Genomic DNA, 19,068 nt, shown 5'->3' with positions numbered 1-19,068 from the left:
AGAATCAAGCTACAGCAGGACTCCACACCCCTGCTGGTTGTCGGCATCACCTGGAGCTTGTTAAGGCTGCCGTGGTCACACCCTCCAACCCACAGTGCCTGTCCGATAAACACACCCTGTGCCTGCTGGGAGTCATGTGTGCCAGGCACAGGTGGCTTGATGAGCCCCCAGCAGCCTTGTCAGTAGAAGCTCAGACTGCTCACCTCACTGTGAAGTGCAGTTTAACGAGCAGCGGGTTCTGTCTGGGGGCCACTGGGTTGGCAGGTGCAGGGACCCTGGGCCCAGTGGTCAGGGCTGGGCTTGAAGAGGGGATCCTGGGCTCCTGAGGCCTCTGCCCAGCCTCTGCCAGCGATCCAGGCCCAAGATGTTGGCAGGTGATGGGCCTCTAACCCCTGCTCTTCTGAGTACCCGTGTGGCCTGGGAGGGGGCAGCAGGCAGGGATCTCCACTCCTGCTGACCCAGAGTAGCCTTTGTTAAGTTTTCTGTTCCAATTTCTCTAGCAGCTTTCATTTGCAAAAGAGGTTTGTCTGTGAAGATGTTTAAGGACCTGGGACTCGAAGGGTTCTTGTGATCCCCAGATTCTGAAATTCCAAGAGGAAACCTTTCTACAAAAATACTTAGATGTTCTCAAGAGAGCCTGCAAGTTTGGGGTCAGAAAGCCACCAGCTTTTGAATTTCCACAGAGACCTTGGAACTAGCTCCGCCCATGGGGCAATAGCCAACAGGCACCTCGTTCTCACCCCCAAGTGCCTGTTTCAATCCTTCTGCAAGTGACTCCTGCTGGTCTTTGAAGCTCATCTTGGTCTCAACCTCATGGTTCCCTGGGGCTAACACTGCCCCTGGCTTCAGGGGTGGGCATGGGACTCCATCCTGCCAACCTGAGCCTTGCAACTCCTGGGATTGGTTCAGAACATCTAATCGTTCATGATGACCAATGGCACAGATTTTGGATTTTGTGGGGAGAAGGGCACTATGTCTGCTAGAGGAGGGAGTCTGGAGTGGCCATTGACCATTTACCACCTCTTACTCTGAGCCTGCCTGAAAGCAAAATTCCCTGAGTTAAGTAGCACTGAGCAGGGAGAGACAGGATCCTGATAGCACTGTGGAAGCACCTGGATCCAGCCTTGCCTGAAGCCATGTGTACCTGAACTTCTTAGATCCATGAGCAAGACATCCCATGCTTTCCCTCTGATGGTCTGAACTGGGTTTCTGGTTACTTGGAATCTGGCCAGTAGAGCCACTTCACTCAGGAGGACTATCCCAGGGTTCTCACTAGATTCACTTCTAGATGCTCCTCTTATCCAGGCACTGTGCTTGCCTCTCGCTCTCTCCCACATAGACAGACTTGCTCTGATCTACAGTCTTGGAGTATGTGCCTGTTCACTGTCACACTGGAGGCCCTTCAAGGATAAGGCTGTGTGGACACCAGTTGTTGGAAGGACCCCAGGTACCTGAGGTCAGCTGCCTCCTCGGCTGTGAGCTGGACCTGCCTCTCCAAGGCCTCCTGTTTGGCCAGCAGCTGGGTCCTGTCATCAGACAAAACCTCCTTCTCTCGCAGGGCCCTCTGCAGAGAGTCCATCTGGGCCTCCTGGTCCTGCAGGCTCTGGGCCAGCTGCTCTTCCAGGGCCCGTTTCTTGCATGTGACCTAGGGGAGAGGGCAGGGACAGTCTGGCAGAAAGTGGGAGGGTGAGGGAAGGGTGAGAAAAGAAGCAATTTTGTGCAGAATGGCGCAGAGGAAGAGAGGGGGAGAAGAGGGGGAGGAGAGTGGACAAAAGAGTGGACAGAAGACAGGCTGGACCTCAGAAGGGCACGTGTGTGTTTTCACAGCAGAGGGGCCACCTCTCCTGAAGCAAAGGCAGAGAAGTCCCTGATCTGAGCATTCCCAGGGGAGAGCCTGCCCCTGATCTAAATGGTAGCCTTGGTTGGCCCACAAGTGTCCAGGGAGCAGAAAACATGAAACAGCAATGGCAGGAGAAGGTGGCAGAGGACAAGGTTGCTGTAGACAAACACTTCCATCAAGAACATCACAAGACTCTAGACAGGATTGGACACAGGGATCTGTACAAGGCCTCAGAGAGCTACCAGGGCAGTGGGGACTGAAGGAACTGAGACCTAGAGAAAGGGACACAGAGGACTGAAGCCACCACTTGGCATCTCTTCTGTCCTCAGAATTTGTTCATCTAGAAGTATTGGCCTCCATTTCTCAGTTTCTAAAACTGAGAGTTTCTGACGGGACTATGGCCTCAGGGGAACAAAAACTCGAGTTCAGAACCATCATAGCAGAGGGGCCATAACAAACAGCCCAACTTTCAGTTGCACTCACACAGGGCCTCACCCTGGTAGTGGAATGGAATCAGAACTAGATCATCCCTCATACAAGCTGAAGCCCAGGTCTGAGTCACTATCACCAGGGACTGTGGTGATCTGCCCGCCAGAACCAGAAGTAAGTCTTCCTGGAAGAATAGAGTCATCAAGATCCTCAAGTTATTTCTACAGTTTTTGACCCATGATATTTGGCATTTAATCAACATTACCAGGCATATCAGGAGATAGGATCATATAGCAAAAAACAAAACAAAAGAAAACAAAAAAACACATGTAAGAACATAAAATAAATACCGATGTCTTCCTGGCCTCTTGGGTACTCAGATATTGGAGTTGTCAGACACAGAGTTTAAAGTAGCTGTGATTCAAAGTTTGAGAAGATGGATGGCAAGATGTGGAATTTCACAACAGAACTAGAAACTAGAAACAATTTAATTTTAAAATACAGTGACTGAAATTAAATTAATAAATATATGGATTCAATGCCAGCTTAGACAGAAAAGAGGACTATTCCTCTGGAAGATAGACAAAAGAATGTATTCAGACTGAATCATGAAGAGAGAAATGGATGAAAAACACAGGAAAGAGTGTGACAGACACATGGGACAAGATAAGAAGGTCCAACATGTGTACAATTGAAGTTGCAGTAGGAGAGGAGAGGGAGAATTTGAACAGGTATTACACAAGAATATCCCAAATCCAGTAAAATCCATCAAGCCACAGATTTAAAATGAACCATAATCCTCCAATAGGATAAATACAAAGAAATTATCACAGACACAGAGCATAGTAAAGTTTCTGAATATCAGAAATAAGAAAGACACCTTTTAAAACCAGAGGGGAAGGGGCACCTGGGTGGTTTAGGGGGTTAAAGCCTCTGCCTTTGGCTCGGGTCATGATCCCAGGTCCTGGGATCAAGCCCCACATCAGGTTGTCTGCTCAGAAGGGAGCCTGCCAACCCCCTCTCTCTGCCTGTCTCTCTGCCTACTTGTGATCTCTGTCTGTCAAATAAATAAATAAAATCTTAAAAAAAACCCAAAAAACAAAAAACAAAAGACAAAAACAAAACCAGAGGGGAAAACACACATTACTTTAAAATGAGCAACAAGAAGACTGACATCTGATTTCCAGGCAGCAACAAGAAAAGTCAGAAGACAGTGGGATGAATTCATCAAAATGCTAATGGCAATAATGGCTATCCTAGTATTATTCTATGACCTATTAAATAATCCTTCAAACATTGAGACCAGAACTTTCTGCTTCTGATAATGGTGAAGGAGGTGGTTGAAGACCAGCCCTCCCACCTGGGGCAGCTGGAAAATTTTTCAGTGTACCTGCAACATAAGAAACTGTATGAGGGCCCAAGAGCTGCCAAAGCAGTCAAGACCCAAGCAGGGGTCCATCTAGCTGAGCCCAACACTGTACCACAGATCTCCCTCGTGGTACTGGCCAGCTCCTAAGTAGCTCAAGGCTCCTTTGCATCCTTGAATTAGGCCTTACCTAAAGGCTGGGGACTTGAATTATGGTTTCAGCAGGCTTACGAGACCAGGGAGACCTAACCTTGAGTTGAAAGCTACCAAAGCAGTTGGGGAGGTAAAGATATCAGAGAGGAGGGGAGACTCAGATTCTGTATTGTTTTTAAAATGGTATTCCTTTTTTCTAAAAATAAAATAACTCCAAACAAGTATGGGGCCAACGGACTATGAATCTGAATGAGAAGTGGGAGCCAAGGAACTGAGAAGTCACATAGAACTTCGGGCAGTCTTAACAGAATTGGGAAAACAAAATCTGGAGGTAGGGCTCACCAGAAGGTAGAAGCTTTGGTCAGTACCTGGAATGTCCACTGAGGGGCCTGGGAGAACTGTGTTGTACCCACGTGCACACCAGAAACAGGAAACTGCTGCTCTTCACAGAGGCCATGATTATGAACACGGAAACCTTAGAGCTCACCAGTGAACTTGGTGAGGTCACGTGACTCAAATTTCATAGATGAGACTGTACTTCTCTACACTAGTAATGAATAGTAGGAAAATAAAATTAAAACAGTAAAGCAATTCACAATATCAACTTTAAGAATCAATTTAATCAAATGTGGGCAAGACATTTACACCAAGCACAAAACACAGCTGAGAGAATTAAGAGAGATACCACACCTTTACGGAGGGACACCGTGATGTCGTGAAGGTGTCCAGGCTTCTGAAATTGACCTGTAAAGTCAGCACAATCTTAATCGAGGTTCTAGCAAGCTTTACAGGAGTGGGGGGAGCGGGGAATGATAGAAATTTGCAAGCTGATTCTGAAATGTACATGGATATGTAAAAAATTTAGAACAGTCAAAAGCCATTTTGAAAAAGAAGAGTAAAGGTGTGCCTGGGGGGCTCGGCTGGTTAAGCACCTGCTTTCGGCTTAGGTCATGATCCCAGGTTCCTGAGATCGGGTCCTGCTTCAGGCTCCCTGCTCAGCGGGGGGTCTGCTTCTCCCTCTCCCTCTGCCTATTGTCCCAGCTGTGCTCTCTCTTGCTATCTCTCTCTCTCTCAAATAAGTAAGTAAAATCTTAAAAAGAAAAAGAAGAATAAGATTGGAGGTCCCACGCTACTTAATTTCAAGCTTTATTGAGAAGTACAGTAACCAAGACTGTGTGGTCTGGGGGAAAGAATGAGCAGATTGCACAGGTCAACAACCTGATCTGTGCCCCTAGGTGCAGGCATATGTTCAATTTACTTTCAACAAGTCACTAAGGTAATTCAGGGGAGAAAGGACAGTCTTTAAAAACTGGTGCCGAAGGGGCGCCTGGGTGGCTCAGTGGGTTAAAAACTGGTGCCGGGACAGTTGGACATTTGTATGAAAAATAACGGACTGCAGGTCTTACTTTACATGACACTCCCGGGGCTCACACATTTTGGGGGCATCAGAATCACCTGGAAGTCTCCTTACAATCCAGATTTCTGCCGCCCACCCTGCAGTTTCTGGCTCAGTCGGTTTTGAGCAGGGCATTTTGAGAATCTGCATTTCTACCTTGTTCCCAGGTGCTGCTGCTGCTGCCCTAGGGAGCACACTTTGAGAACCATTGCCATGCTCACAGACCCGTATGTAAGAGTTGGGTGAAGACACAGGCGAGCATTTGGTTGTCCTTGGGCTACATAAAAGTGTCTGAGACATTACCTAAGAAATGCTAAGTACACATTTTTTAAAACTTGGCAAATTAGATTTTACCAAAGTTAAAAACAACAGTAAGAAAATGTCTAGGCAAGTCACAAAGGTGAGTAAACTATTCCAGGTACATCTGTCTGACAAGGCACTCACATTCAAGATACATCAAAAGTTCTTATATGTCCATAACCAAACACCCAGTAAGAACGGGCACAAAAGTTGAACAGACACTTGACAAAATACGGTATGCAACCTTCCAGCGAGCATAAGAACATGTGCTCAGATCATCTGTTATCTAGGACATGTCAGTTCAAACCACCATGGTATATAACTTCAAACACACACACACAGAAGAGCTGAAAAGCAGAAATGGGTGATGCCAAGTGTGGAAGAGGCTGCGAAGCCACTGAAAGCCCGCCTTGCCCCCCACCGGTCCGTTGCTGGCAGTGGAGAAAGCAATGCAACCAGTTCAGAAAATCACTGGCCCATTTCTTACTCGGTTTGACATCCACCTACCCAACGGCCACATTCCCCTCCCTATACATGTTTGCAACTCATACACCTATGTCCATGGCCGCCTTGTGCATCAAATCCCAGACTGCAAAGAGCCCAAATGCCCAGCGGCCAGGAAATGGGAAAGCGAATGTGGTTTATTTCTATGTCAAGTGTTACCAGGCAGTCAAAGTCCCGAGCTCTCACCACGACTAAGTGCGATGGCGCCCCCTGACATTGTGCGGAGACGGGGCCCCAGCTCTGTGGCTCCCTTTACCAGAAGCTCTCAGACAGGCGAAACCGTGCATGGGTGGGGTGCGGGGCACAGAGACTGCCTGGGGCGGGGTGGACCTGAGGCCCTGGGGAGACCATCCTCGTCTCCTCAGTGCCAGCCATGCCGTGCATGCAATGGTCACAACTCGTGGACCTGCACAGTGGCTCCTGAGTGCAAATCACACTCCAGTGACAGGAGGAGGAGGGAAGAGACGGGCTGGAAAGGATGGGACAGAGCCTGAGGGACAGAAGGACTCGGAGCTGAGTCCCAGAGCACCCAGGACAGCTGGTGGCCCCAGGTGCCTGAGACTATGGGCCCAGCATTCCACATGGGGCAACAGGCTGGGATTGGAGGAAAGCAAAGTGCTCCAGGTTCACTCCCCACAGAGCCTGCCTTCCTCCAAAGGCCGAGGTCTGGGGAGAGTGGGGGAATGAATGCATGAGCAAAGATGCGGACAGAACAGCGAGCACAGAGAGGTCCAGGAAGGGGAGAAACAGGACAGAGGAGGAAGTAGTGACACTCCTGACCCCCAAGTGTGTGGAAGTTACGAGACAGAGCCTTTCTGTCCTCTGAGGGAGTCCTAGGACAGGCCCTGGACACGGGGGACAGGCTCCACGTACAGATTCTCTGCATATCCCACCCCCCATCTCCTCCCCACCAACCCCCGACCCCCGCGCCGGGAAGCTGGTGTCAGAGCAGACTTTGAGTCTGGCCACAGTGGTTAGCGGTCAGCTTTGGTGGCAGAAGGCACTTCAGCAGCCATCCTGAGCCAGTGTGGCTTTAAAAAGGTGACCTGTGGCCTTCCATGCCCCAGAGAGCCGGGCAGGGCAGCCCTGCTGGGTGGGAGTGGGGCCCGGGAGCCTGGCAGACACCTCACCTGGTCCACCTGCTCCTGCAGCTGGGCCTTCTGCTGCTGGAAGCGGGCAACCTGCCCCAGCTGCTGCTCCAACTGCTGCTCCAGCTGCTGCTCCAGGCGCCCGCAGGCCCGCTGCAGGCCCCCGTGCTCCGTCTGCATCAGCTCCAGCTGCTGCTCCGCCCGTACCAGCCGCTCCTGCGCTCCGGCCTGCTCCCGCTCCAGTGCCTTCTGCTGCTCCCGCAGCTGGTCCCGTTCCTGCTCCAGCTGCCATGGTGGCAGTGGGGGTGGTGAGGGGGGTTGCAGGCAGGGAGGCAGATGTGTTCCATATGCCGGCACCCTCAGTCCTGTGGGCTGAGCACCCTGCCCGGCCTGTGCGGGACCTGGCAGTCTCCTGTACCCCAGTATGCCTCCTCTCCGGACCCCTGCTCTCTCGGCAGGAATGGAGAAGGGGAGGAGGGTGATGGCAGGGGGTGGGGGGCTTGCTTCTCACCTGCAGGACCAGGTGGCTCAGGTTGCCTTTGTCGTGAGCCAGTGCCTCCGTCAGGGCTGCCATCCTGGCCAGGGAGTCCCTTTGCTCTGCTCCCTCTGACTTCAGCCGGGTCACAAGTAGTTCCAGGTCAGTGCTGCTGGACTCGGCCTATAGAGGGACAGCGCAGTCACTCTGATGAGACTTCAGATCTGCAAGCAGACCTTCTGCCCAGGCGGAGCTGTGGTGCCAGGAGGGGAGGGAGCTCTGGGCAGGACAGGGTGGCGAGGCCTCTGAGGTGGGCACTGGCCCCCTGGGTCCTCAGGCTGCAGCCAGATGTGGTGGGGTAGCCCCATGAGATGCACGGAGAGGCAGGTGTGGCCAGTGGCCAGGCAGGACAGGCCTGCGCCCACCAGCTGGGGACCCAGGAGGCTGTTGGTGGCTTTGGGAACTCTGATGATGGACTGAGGGCCCTGGAGGGTGAGAAGACAAGTGAGTGGGAGGGGGCAGGCCAGCGTAGACAGTAGGGGAGATCGGGCAGGGCAGGTACCCGTGCCAGGGCTTTGCGCAGGCCCTCCCTCTCGCTCTCCAGAACATCCCTCTGTAGCCGGGCCGAGTTCAGTGCCTCCTGGGCTGACACCAGCTCCTTCCTGAGCCCTGAGACCTTCTCCTCCAGCTGCTCCAGGCGCCCTTGACTGCGATCCAGAAACCAGAGGACAGAGACTGTGAGGTTACCTCAGGGCAAGGAAGGGGCCACAATGGGCAGGATGATGACCTGCAGATCCCTCCGAGCCCAGGGAGCCCAGAGGAGCATGCACGGCCTTGCAGGGCCCAGACACTCATTAGTCCTGTTTCAGGCCTGGGTGGGTGGTCTTGGTCCATACCTTGACAGCCCTGGGTGAGGAGTGTGTGTGTGTGTGTGTTTGTGTGTGTGTGTGTGCACTCACAGCGCACTCTGGTCCTGGGGGTGGGGAGTAGACCTTGCTGGGAGGTTGGAGCAGGGGTTGCCCAGCCTGGGGGAATCTGGAGAACCCTTTGCCGCTGCTGTCCCATCAAGTGCCCCCACTCCCAGCCTGGTGAGGACATGGCCCTCTTTGTGGCTGGGGACACAGAGGCTGAGAGGTGTGGCAGCCACTCTGCCCGGCACACCTGGTCTCTAGCTCCCTGCGGCCCCGCTCGGCCTGCTGCATCAGCTCTTCCTTCCGCTCTGCCCACAGCAGGAGGCCCCTCTGCAGCTCCTCGGTCTGGGCCTCCAGCCTCTGCTTCTCTGCGTCTGAAATTGCCGCCTTCCCCCTCATCTCGTCCACCGCAGTCTCCAGAGCCCTTTTCTCTCTAGTGGCAGGGGAGGCGGAAGGTTGGGGCAGCCCCAGGACTGGATCTGGGGAAGGGGAGCCGAGGGACATCCCCTAGGTAGAGTCAAACTTAGGGGAGTCCCAGGAGCATGGCAGGGCCAGGAGAACGCCAGGCCAGGGGGCCACTGAGGGCAGCACGCTGGGGAAGCATGATGGGGGACAGAAGAGACCCAACCAGCTCAGGCTCTGACAGGCCGGTCCCCTCCTGGAGGTTTTTTCTGAGCCCTGAAAGCACTCAAAGGTCCTGCTCCCTGGTGTGTGCCGAGCTCAACTCTCTGCCACACAAAGGCCAAGTTCAGCTAGTCCTTGCAGAGCTCAGCGGGAAGGAAGGGACTGTTCGCCTGCTGGCACCCTGTTCACCTTGTCCCACAGGAGCCCCGGGCCCTGGAGGTGTAGCAGCCTTGTGCAAAGCTGTGCTCACAGGCTAACCCACCCCTGGGTCCTCTCAGCATGCCACCCCTCAGCCAGGAATCTGGACCTCAGCTGCTCCCCCTCGGGCTCTGGACCCCGGAGCACCCAGTCCCGAAGCCTCCCTTTCCCCAGTGCCTGTGGGATCTGGTCCCTCTGCCCCACACGCTCAGGTGCCCACCCACGCAGGACCCCCTGTCCGGCTGCTGCAGCTTGCCCCCTAGCAGCCAGACCAGTGCTTCTAAGCCATGGGTGTAGGAGGCAGTGCCCCCTGCTAATAGCCGCCTGGCCCCTACTGCCCTCTGCTCCATGGGGAGAGGGTCCCTCAGCCTCACCCTGCTCATCGCAAGGCTCTGTGTTCCCCTACCTTGGCTCCTGTCTGTCCCCGGGAAGGCCTCCCCTGGTCAGAGGAAAGCTTCGGCCCTCCAGGTACCCTCCTCCTCCACCACTCAGTGCCACACCCCATGTCAGGCTGAGCTCCTCTGCCCTTGTCTTTCCGGGCAAGCGCCCTGTTCCTCCAGCCCAAGCCTGCTGGCCTCCCACGTCCCAGCTCAGGCAGCCTGTGGCTTTGAGAAGTCCCACCTAGCCCCTCACTCAGGACTAGGTGTCCCAGGAGAGTCTTGTCCTGTACTTCCCAAATCCCACCAATCCCAGGGCAGTAAGATGCCCACAGAAGCCTCCAGAAAGCCTCATGGTGAACTGTACCATAGGTCGCTAGATCCAGGAGGGTTCTCAAGCAACCCCAATGCATGTGGAGGGAACGAGTTCGGGGGGATTTATGGACCATTTCTGAAGGATGGACAGACCATTGGGAGGAGTCCTGGGAGTCAGACAGGAGGCGGGAGGCGAGAAGCGGGAGAGAGCGTGGAAGTGGAGCACAGAGGCAGTCTGAGGGGGGCAGGGCAGATGCGGAGTCCGGGCTCTGGGAAGGTGCGTCCTGGGCAGAGGCAGCCTAGGTGGGCCCAGCTGAGGGCAAGGAGACTCAGAGCAGGTGGGTGGGCCTGGGGCTGAGGGGACAAGGGAGGGGGCCTCGCCAGGAGCAGTTTTGGTCCTGGAGGTGGGGCCCCCTCTCTCCCTCCTGCTGGCAGCGCCCCTGGGCTGGCACTGCCTGCCCTGCCCCACTCAGCCCTCCCATCACCTTCGCAGAAGCTCGCTGGTTGCCCGGCAGTGCTGTGCCTCCCGGCTCTGCATCTCTAGCTGGCGCAGGAGGTCCTCGCGCTCCCGCCCCTGCTCCTGCGCCCGCTCCTGGAGGAGCCTCCTGGAGGCCTGCAGCTCTTGCTGGCTCTTGGACAGCTGCTCCCGGAGCCTGGTGGCCACCGCCTGTGACAACTCCAGCTGTAGGCGCAGCTCCTGCCCGGGACAGGGGTGCGGTGTGAGCCCCCCGCTGACCTTTGACCAGACTCTCCCCAGAAGGATGCCCTCAGGACCAGAGCCAAACCTCCCTGGCCTCGAAGATGCACCGGCTGTGTCCAGACCCTTCCCCGGAGCCACTTCCTTCTCAAAGGCCCCCAGCTCCCTGTGCTGGCACCAGGGCTGCCCTCCCTGTGGCCCCCAGGGATCCAGCTCTGGGGGAGCCACAGCAGGCCTGTAATGGCACTTTGGCCCTGGTGGGGATCCGGGCACAGCTTTGCCCCTGTGGGCCATGGGTGCCCACCTGTTCTAGTCGCTGCCGCCTCTCGATGGCTCTCTGCACAGCCTGCAGTGCAGGCTCCGGGGTGTCCAGGGGGTGAGCCCGCAGTGGGGACATGCCCCTGTAGGGGGACGCAGAGCGTGCGGGCCACCCCTGCTGGCCCCGTGCCTCCTCGGTGCCCGTCCCGCTGCTCCGTGCCAGCTCTGGGCCCCCGGCATCTGCCTGGGCCACCTTCAGGGTACGGAGAGAAGGGGACGGAGGTAGGGAGCTCAGGGCTATGGCCACGTGGGGACCCTCCAGATCCCGTGAGTGGTCAGCCCTCAGGACCCCAACGCCTCAGCTGCTGTCCTGCGGGAAGGACCGAGGGCCTGCACCTCTGTGATGCTCTTCAGAACGTGCTGCAGGGACTGAACTTCCTCCTCCAAGGCATCCAGCTGGGCTCCAGGGCTCCGGGCCTGCCATGGCCAGAGCAGCTGCCTCAGCAGGGCTGGGCCCGCACCCCCACCCTGGGCTGGCCCCCCGCAGAGAGCCACTTTCCCAGCCCTGCGCACCAGCTTCTGAACCTGCGTCCTGAGGGAAGAGATGGTGGTCTCCTTCTTTGAGTTTTCCTCTGTGAGCTTCTCCACCAGCAGGGTCTGCTCGGAGAGTCTGGAGAAAAGGTGGGGCTGGGGAAAGGGTTGTCGGAGCAGAGAACAAAGCCCAGCATGTGGACACGGGGGCGCCCACAGACGTGCAGGCTGTGTCCAGACTCCCCTGTGGTGCAGCCTACACCCCAGCTTTGGGCGAGTTGGCCTTGGTCCCTTGTCTGGGAAGGAACTTCTCATCTGCTCCAACCATCAGTGGCCCCTGCCATCTCTGCAGAATCAGATTTCAGCATTCCAGGCCCCCACCGAGACCATGACTGGCTCTCCAGCATCATAGCCAGTGGCCCCCTGAGGCCATGCCCCTGTCCTTACAGCCGTTGGTCCAGCTGCTTCCTCTGCCGGGAGCACCTCAGCCACCGAAAGTCTAACAAGTTATGTCACTATCCCTTCCTTCCCAGGAGCCACCTACTTCTCAGAGTCCTCTGGGTCCCCCTTCCCGTGGCCCTGCATCTTTGGTGCAGGTCCTGGGGTACAGCCGCTGCAGGCTGCACTGGGCTACCATGCTCCTTTGGGGCTGGTCTGGGGTTCTTGGACTCAGCTGGCTCCCTGAGGGCAGGCCTGCAGGTGTCTGTGGCCAGGCGGTCCTCGGTTCTGAGGAATTGAGCTTGGATTCAGCAGGTTAGGCCTCCCCTGGGGCATTGCCTCCCCACTGTCTGCTGGAGCTGCTCTCCTGAAATTTCTGAGCTGCCGATGTAGCTCTGTGTCTAAAACCTCGAGGGCTTGCTCTGAGCCTCGCAGACCCCAGGAGAGGCCCTGGTCTCTTCTGCACCAGGAGTATACCTGGGCCCCTCTGTCTCCCTCAGCTTCTTAAATGCTCTACCTCCAAGCGGGTGCCCACCTCTGCAGGGATGTGTTCTCTGCCGGAGAAGTCCCTTCTGGGAGCCAGCCAGGAGGACACAGTCCCCTGCCACATTCCCTGAAACCCTCAAAGTTCGGGTGTTCCAGCTCGGCCTCTGGGGCATGGTTCGGGATGCAGGAGCTCACCTCGGGGACCATCCCTCTGGTGCCAGCAGCGTGCAATGTGCCCTGATGTGGGAGTACTGGGTGCGAGTCAGGAGGCGAAGCAGCACGGGCCGTGTGCGTGAGCCTTGGACCCGCTGCTGCTCAAGGTGGGGAGGGGTAGTTGTCCCACCTCAAAGCCTGCTGCCCCCAGCACCCACCTGGCCTGGAGCGCCACCTTCTCTGCGTCCCAGCGGCCCTGCAGCTGGAGCATCTCCCGCACCTTGTCCCGTAGCTGCCGCTCCAGCCGTGCAGCCCGCTGGGCCCCTGGCTCCAGGCTGCCTGGCCCGCTGCCAGCAGACAGCCGCAGGTGGGAGTCAAGGTTCAGGCAGGCCGTTTGCAGGCGCCTGGCCGTCCTGGCTGCCTCTGCTCGCATGTCCGTGAGACCCCTGCGAGGCAAGGGCGGCACCCCCAGCTGAGCCTCAGGACCCAAGGTCATGAGCCGCCCAGATGGGCAGGATCCGGTCATGTGGGCCCTTCTTTCTGCCCACAGCAGACCTCTCCCCTGACATCCTCAGAAGCCCCCAGCACAAGGCCTGGATTGTGGCCACATCCCAGCCAGGGAAGGGGAGCGGGGGTGGCTAGGCCAGGCCAGATAGGATGGCCTCTCTGACCCGCTGAGCCTGTCTCCTGCTGATATGCACTTCAAGGATCCCAGAGCAGCGGGATCTGAGGGGCCCCAACACTCTGCCTAGGGATACCCTCTGTGCAACATTTCCCAGCTGGCCTGCCCCCTTGCCTTCTCTCCCCTTGCACTCCTGCCTACCTCACTCTGTCTGTGCTTCTCCCCTATCGCCCACCTCTCCTGTCCATTCCTCTGCACCCACAAGGTCAACCTGATGCCCCATGTCCCCCACCCTGGTGGGCCCAGTGCCCGTACCTCTCTGTGGTCGCACGCAGGTCAGCCAGCTGTATGCGGAGCGCGGTGACCTGTCTCCACAGGGGGAGGAGTTCCTGGGGCCCTCCTGAGCGTGTGCGTGTGCTCTGAAAACAAGAGGCTGGGTATGCTTCAGGAGTGGTTGGTGTGAGGAGCCCTGCAATCCCTCCCCACAAGCCCCTCTTCCAGATGCTAAGCTGGGTTGGCAGCCACGGCAGGGAACAGACCCAGCGCTGCTGTGGTTCTGCAGCTCCCTTTCCCATGGGCTTACCTTCTCAAATAATGCAAATCCCCTGCTTCCCGGGGTGTGGTGCTCACTCCCCCACCCTGAGAACCTGGACCTGGGCAGGTGACCATAGCTGGGTCCTGCCTGGGACCAGGACTCACCCAGCCTGGTCTCCCTGCAGCCCTCCGCAATTGGGTCACCTCCCTCCCCCAGTGCAGGGAGGGGAGCTTCCCTTCCTCCCCCAGCACCAAGAGAGCAGCTCTGGGGGAGCCCATAACATGTCCAGCTGTGGGGCTTGGTCCTCGAAGGTGCCAGGGACCCAGAAGCCTCTACCACTTGGAGCTCACAGAGGGGAAGTTGGAGAAGCTGCCCGTTGAGACAAGGATAAGTGAATTCAGGTAGTAATGGGGAAGCAGGAAGCCACTGCAGGACTGTAGGGGTGGGAGAGGGGACAGAGCTGGGGGCCGTAACGGGATGGAGCCATGTACGTCCAGTGGTGTCTGCCTTCCAGGGAACGGAGCTGAAGCCTAGGGGTCCTGAGTCTCCACACCACCTTCCCTGGCCCCAAACTCAGCTGTGCCCTGAGTGCTGACCTCCTGCGCTCCCAGCGGGCTCAGCACATGCCCAGCGCTGCCCCCGCGCTCCCTCTGCCCTCCCTGCTTATTATAGGCGCCCCTGGAATGCTGCTTTCCAACAAAGCGCCTTCACTTCCTCCGGCTCTCAGGATGCACACACCCTCTCTCCTTCATGAAGGCTTTGCCATCCCCAGTCCTGATCCCACATCCCAGGCCCCCCCACTGAGCCCAGGAACACTTGGCTGTGTGCCCCCAAGTCCTCCGTGTGCTTGCCCTGCTCCACCGACCCCCCCATCGTGATCATCAAAGAGCAGGGATTAGACCTGCCCCCTGGAGGAGAGGATGCCTGGCCTGGCTGCCCAGGAACTTCAATTAACTATGTTAGATTCCAGACTTCACAGCTTCCGGAATGCAAGGCCCAAGGCCGGCCTGGCCAATGTGGGAAGGAACAGTCACGCCAGGAACCAGCGAGGTCAGGAGCGGAGAGCAGCACAGGCAACCTCCTGCCAAGCTCAGTAACTCAAACACGTTTCCTTGACCACAGCGGCTCCAGGGACGGCGAGAGAAGCCTGGGGCCCATCAAAGGGGGAGTCTGCCCACACTCAGGAGTGAGATCTCAAAGCTTTCCAAGTTGGGGTGCCAACAAGGACTGACCAGAACCCATGTGCCCACATACACATGCGAGCACACACACAGCCCTGCCTGCAGGGTGCCGTAAGGAGGTACCGTGGATGGAATGTCTGCGTGCCCTAAAATCTGAACGTTGAAACCTAATCCCCAGTGGGACGGGGTTGGGGTGGGGCCTTCAGCTTCCACCCTCATGATGGAGTTAGTGCCCTTGTGAAAGGGGCCATGGGGAGCTCTCTTGCCCCCTCCACTGTGCGTGGGTTTGTGTGTGTTCATAGTGAGAAGGAGCTGTCCCCTGGCTGCACACTGAATGGCCTCACACCTTGACCTCGGACTTCCTGTCTCTAGAACTGTGAGAATTAATGTTAGCATGACATAAGTTCCAGTCTGTGGTTCTGTGACAGCAGCCTGATGGTTAGATGCGGAGTAAAAGTATCTTCCCTGTGGATATGGGGTCCCAAGTCAGCCTATATGCAGTTTTCAGTCTGAATTCATACAACCTGGGGTTTAAAAAGGACTCAGGCTGAAAATTTACTTCACTGGGCCCCAAGGACTGTCAGATCCCCTACGCACCTGTCAGAAGCAAACAAAAATCCCTTCTGAAAGATGCCACCTCCTTTCCAGGTTCCAAAGAACTTTCACAAAATTCTAAGAAAAATAAACAGCTCTTGGTTTAAAATTTAAAAACAAACAAACAAAAATCTCTAAAGACACAAGGAAACAGAGCACTATGGTCAAGAGCCAGAAGAAACAATAGAATCAGACCTTAAGGAACTTGAGATGTTGGAACATCAAACACAATGGAGAACATACCTATTTTCAGGATGCCTCAGTAAGTAAACAAGAGGCTTGAACATGTGAGTTAAGAGTAAGATATTTGGGAAAGAATCAACCAGAATTCTTAAAGATGAAAACCAGGATATTTGGAATTTAAACAAAGCAGACAGGGATTAACAGCGCTTGGACACCAGAGACAGACATGGTGTATTTGAAGACAGGTAGGTGTATTTGAAGACATTGTCTCGACTACAAACACAAAGAAGACAGGCCAGGTTCAGAAGGCTGAGGGAGTCGGGGGGTCCTGAGAGCAGTGGGCCTGCTTGGAGTCGGGAGGAGCGAGGATGAGCACAGGCAACACTCAGAGATGCGAGGGCTGCTTTCTGAAAGTAACAAAGACATAGCAGATGAGTCCGAAGCAGAATAAACAGAAAGAAGTCTGCACAGAGACACACCCTAGTAAAACCGCAGGACCACAAAGTCAAGGCCAGGATCTTAAAGCTGCCAGGTGGGAGGACAGATACCATCAAAGGCCCTGGGGGCCAACCTCCTGCCAGAGGACAAAGAAAGGGTCTTTAAACTACCGAGAGAGAACACCTGCTGATCAGCGAGACTTCCTCTCACGTCCGAGGGGGAGATGAAGACCCTCGACCCGCCAGTCCAAGCTGAACTAGAGACCTGTCTTCCAGGACGTTCATCTCCGCTCGGTGGGCCCAAGTCCAGCCGCGGGAAGAGGTGGAAGCAGGGATGTGGGGCTGCCTCTCACAGGCCCCCTGCCGCATGCAGGGGCCCTGCTGTCAGCCACAACCCTGTGGTGACTGACAAGGCCCTCTCAGTGACACGTGTAAAGGCACACTCTCCCTCTGTTGCTCCTCCCCGTCCATGCAGCAGGAGGTCCACCTAGCCTTCTACGGAACAACAGCCACAGACGGCTGGGCACGGGGGATAAGCCCTCCTGTGTGGCAGCTGTGGCCCGGGCCTGCGGGGGCCCAGACAGCTGTCCTTTCCGCCTGACGCTGGTTGGACAGTGCAGGACGGCCCCGTGAGGTGGGTTCTTCTGAGGGACATTTGTGTGGGGTCAGCCTGGGGCCCAGGAGCACTGGACTCCCTTGGCTTTGGCTTTCACCTGGAAGCATTTTCCAGGCGGTGTCTGAGAGGAATCCTGCCAGTGGCATCTGGAGAGGACAGTGGGAAGGCCATGGGGATACCTGACCCTCCCTTAGGGATGACCACAGCTGCGGAGGCCCACCTTGCCCCAGGCTGGGCCCCTTTCAGGGGACTGTGTCCAAGGACAGACCAGAGCAGAGGTGTGAATGCCTCTTTTCACTCAGGGGCCACAGCCTAGCTATGGGAAGACCTGGACCAGGGAGGAGAGTGGGGTTTCATCTTTTCCAAGCCTCTCCCCCAGCTCACATCAGGGGTCTTGCTGTTAGAGAACAACCCTGAGGCTGTGGCCTGGGGCACTGTGCCCTGAGCCCCTGCAGGGCTTAGGGTTTCAGAAGACTGTGATCAGGCAAGGCCTGGGAGGGCCCTGCTGGCACTGGCCGTAGGCTGGGAGCAATGGCGTGGCTCCTGACTCCTCTGAGCATCCCCGACCCTGCAGTCCAAGCAGGAGTCAGGCCTTGAGAGAGAGAGCCTCTCTCTCAAGAATGGGGAAGGCTGTGCAAGAGCCAGGACCCTGTGCCCTCATTCTACTTTCCGAGTCTGATCTTGAGGTCCCGCCTATTCTCAAGCGAGGGCCTCCCTCCTCCGGTGCCCCCACTCTGTAGACTGCTGTGGCCAAGCTGGGTGGGGAACATGGGGTAGCAGGAGGTCAGTGGCCTTGCCTTCCAGGAGTAACCACAGCGAGAACCAATTCACCCTCTCCCGGCCCCCTCTGCATCCTCCCTGCCACCAGCCACAAACACTGGAGCAACTTGTCCCCCGCCCACGGGCACAGTGGGAGAGCACCTGTCTCCCAGTCCAGCGCTGGGCCTCCCTCAGCTCCAGCTCGCCCCGAAGATGGAGCATGCCGTCCGCCGTCCTGGCCAGCTCCTCGGCCAGCCTGTCGTTGGCCTTCTTCACCTGTTCCAGCTGTTCCCGCAGAAGGGCGTTCACCTGGGAGAGCCCCGTGCTCCTGGATGGGCCAAAACCACAGCAGCGTGACAGTGGGCAAGTGGCTTCTCCTTTGAAAGGCTCTCTGAGAGCCCAGCCCTACGCTTCCTGGGCCTGGCTGACCCAGCTCGGGTGTGAAGGTCCCCAGGCCACACCTAAGAGGCACAGACCACCTGCCACGGGTCCCCCACGGCTCCCCAAAGGGTGCCAGTATCTGAGTGCCCCCGGCGCCCTCCTTCGTCTCTGAGATGCCTACTCTCTCTCTCCTCCCGTGCTGAGCGTTCCTGGCTGTGCTCCATGAGTGTGGCTGGCTCCGTCGCAGGGGCCGTGAGTCCTGAGACACACGAGAGGGGTGGCACTGGGAGCTGAGGGCACCAGGCCTGGGAGGAGGGCACAGGGCAGTGGAGAGAGGGAGTCTACACGCCCTGGGAAGGGGGCAGCCCCCCTGTGACCATGGGGTCCTTTTTCCACTGAAGCCGGCTGCGTGGGGTGGAGTGTCTCTCTGAGACCCAGCCCTTCCGGGCAGGCTGCAAGGCCACAAAAGGGACCTTCTGAGCTCCTCTTTGCAACCTGGGCGTCCTCTCCTCCTGGGCTGTGACCCCTCCCCCCTCCCCCGCTGTTTTTGAAAACTGGTTTTCAAAATGCTTCTCAGCACTTTCCTTCCATTTCCAGAGTCCCTGAGGATGAAGCAAGTAACGGGAAGTATTCCATAAATGTTCTAACCTCCCCCAGGTCTGGATTTGCCGCTGGGCTCAGGGGTGTAACCCCTCCTGTCTGTCTTCCCTGTGGTGTGGAGATCTGCCCTTCCCTTCTGGGAACGGGGTCCTGGAGCTTGGGGGTCAGGGCTGCTTCTGGAGAGCTGGGGTTACCACTGGGAGGGTAGGGCACGGCACGCTCTGGCCGCTGGTGAGCAGAGGAGTCCCTGACCATGCAGCCGAGGGGACCTGGGAGGTAGGACCAGAACGTGAAGAAGGGGTTCTTGAGGGCAGCCCCCATGGGCACCCCGGAACTGGCTGCGCTAACAGGAGCCACAGTCAGCTCAGGGGCCTGCCTGTAGAGCGGGCCAGGGCACTAGCTTTGGCGTCATCAGGGGCCTGGAGGGGGCATGCTCAGGAGCAAAGGGCCTGTGAGACCCTCAGACCTGTGGGACCTGCACCCCACACCTGAGGCCACAGCCGGTGGGACCCCTCCCCACCCTGCTCTGCCTACTCCTTCCACTGCCTCTGAGGCCTGCAGCCAACGTGTCCAGGCAAATTTGACTTGGAGTCACTTTAGGAAGAGACTGGCCAAAGACCC

At 57.0% G+C, this 19,068-nt stretch overlaps 1 protein-coding gene across 1 annotated transcript in view; it reads right to left on the bottom strand.

The window, feature by feature from the left end:
- Positions 1-19,068, bottom strand: part of CROCC2 (ciliary rootlet coiled-coil, rootletin family member 2) — a 62,554-nt gene that overhangs the window by 31,112 nt on the left and 12,374 nt on the right. Inside the window, exons 5-16 of the mRNA XM_044244360.1 lie at positions 17,629-17,794; positions 13,477-13,580; positions 12,758-12,985; positions 11,505-11,601; positions 11,328-11,408; positions 10,978-11,184; positions 10,462-10,673; positions 8,713-8,895; positions 8,114-8,258; positions 7,588-7,734; positions 7,119-7,361; positions 1,452-1,645 (exon numbers count right to left, since the gene is read on the bottom strand). Of these exons, the coding sequence (XP_044100295.1) occupies positions 1,452-1,645; positions 7,119-7,361; positions 7,588-7,734; positions 8,114-8,258; positions 8,713-8,895; positions 10,462-10,673; positions 10,978-11,184; positions 11,328-11,408; positions 11,505-11,601; positions 12,758-12,985; positions 13,477-13,580; positions 17,629-17,794 (2,007 nt within the window). The remainder of the gene's footprint in view (positions 1-1,451; positions 1,646-7,118; positions 7,362-7,587; positions 7,735-8,113; positions 8,259-8,712; positions 8,896-10,461; positions 10,674-10,977; positions 11,185-11,327; positions 11,409-11,504; positions 11,602-12,757; positions 12,986-13,476; positions 13,581-17,628; positions 17,795-19,068) is intronic.

Source organism: Neovison vison, chromosome 3 (genome assembly GCF_020171115.1).
Source record: "Neovison vison isolate M4711 chromosome 3, ASM_NN_V1, whole genome shotgun sequence".
Classification (NCBI taxonomy): Eukaryota; Metazoa; Chordata; class Mammalia; order Carnivora; family Mustelidae; genus Neogale; species Neogale vison.
This window is presented reverse-complemented; position numbering and strand designations above follow the sequence as displayed.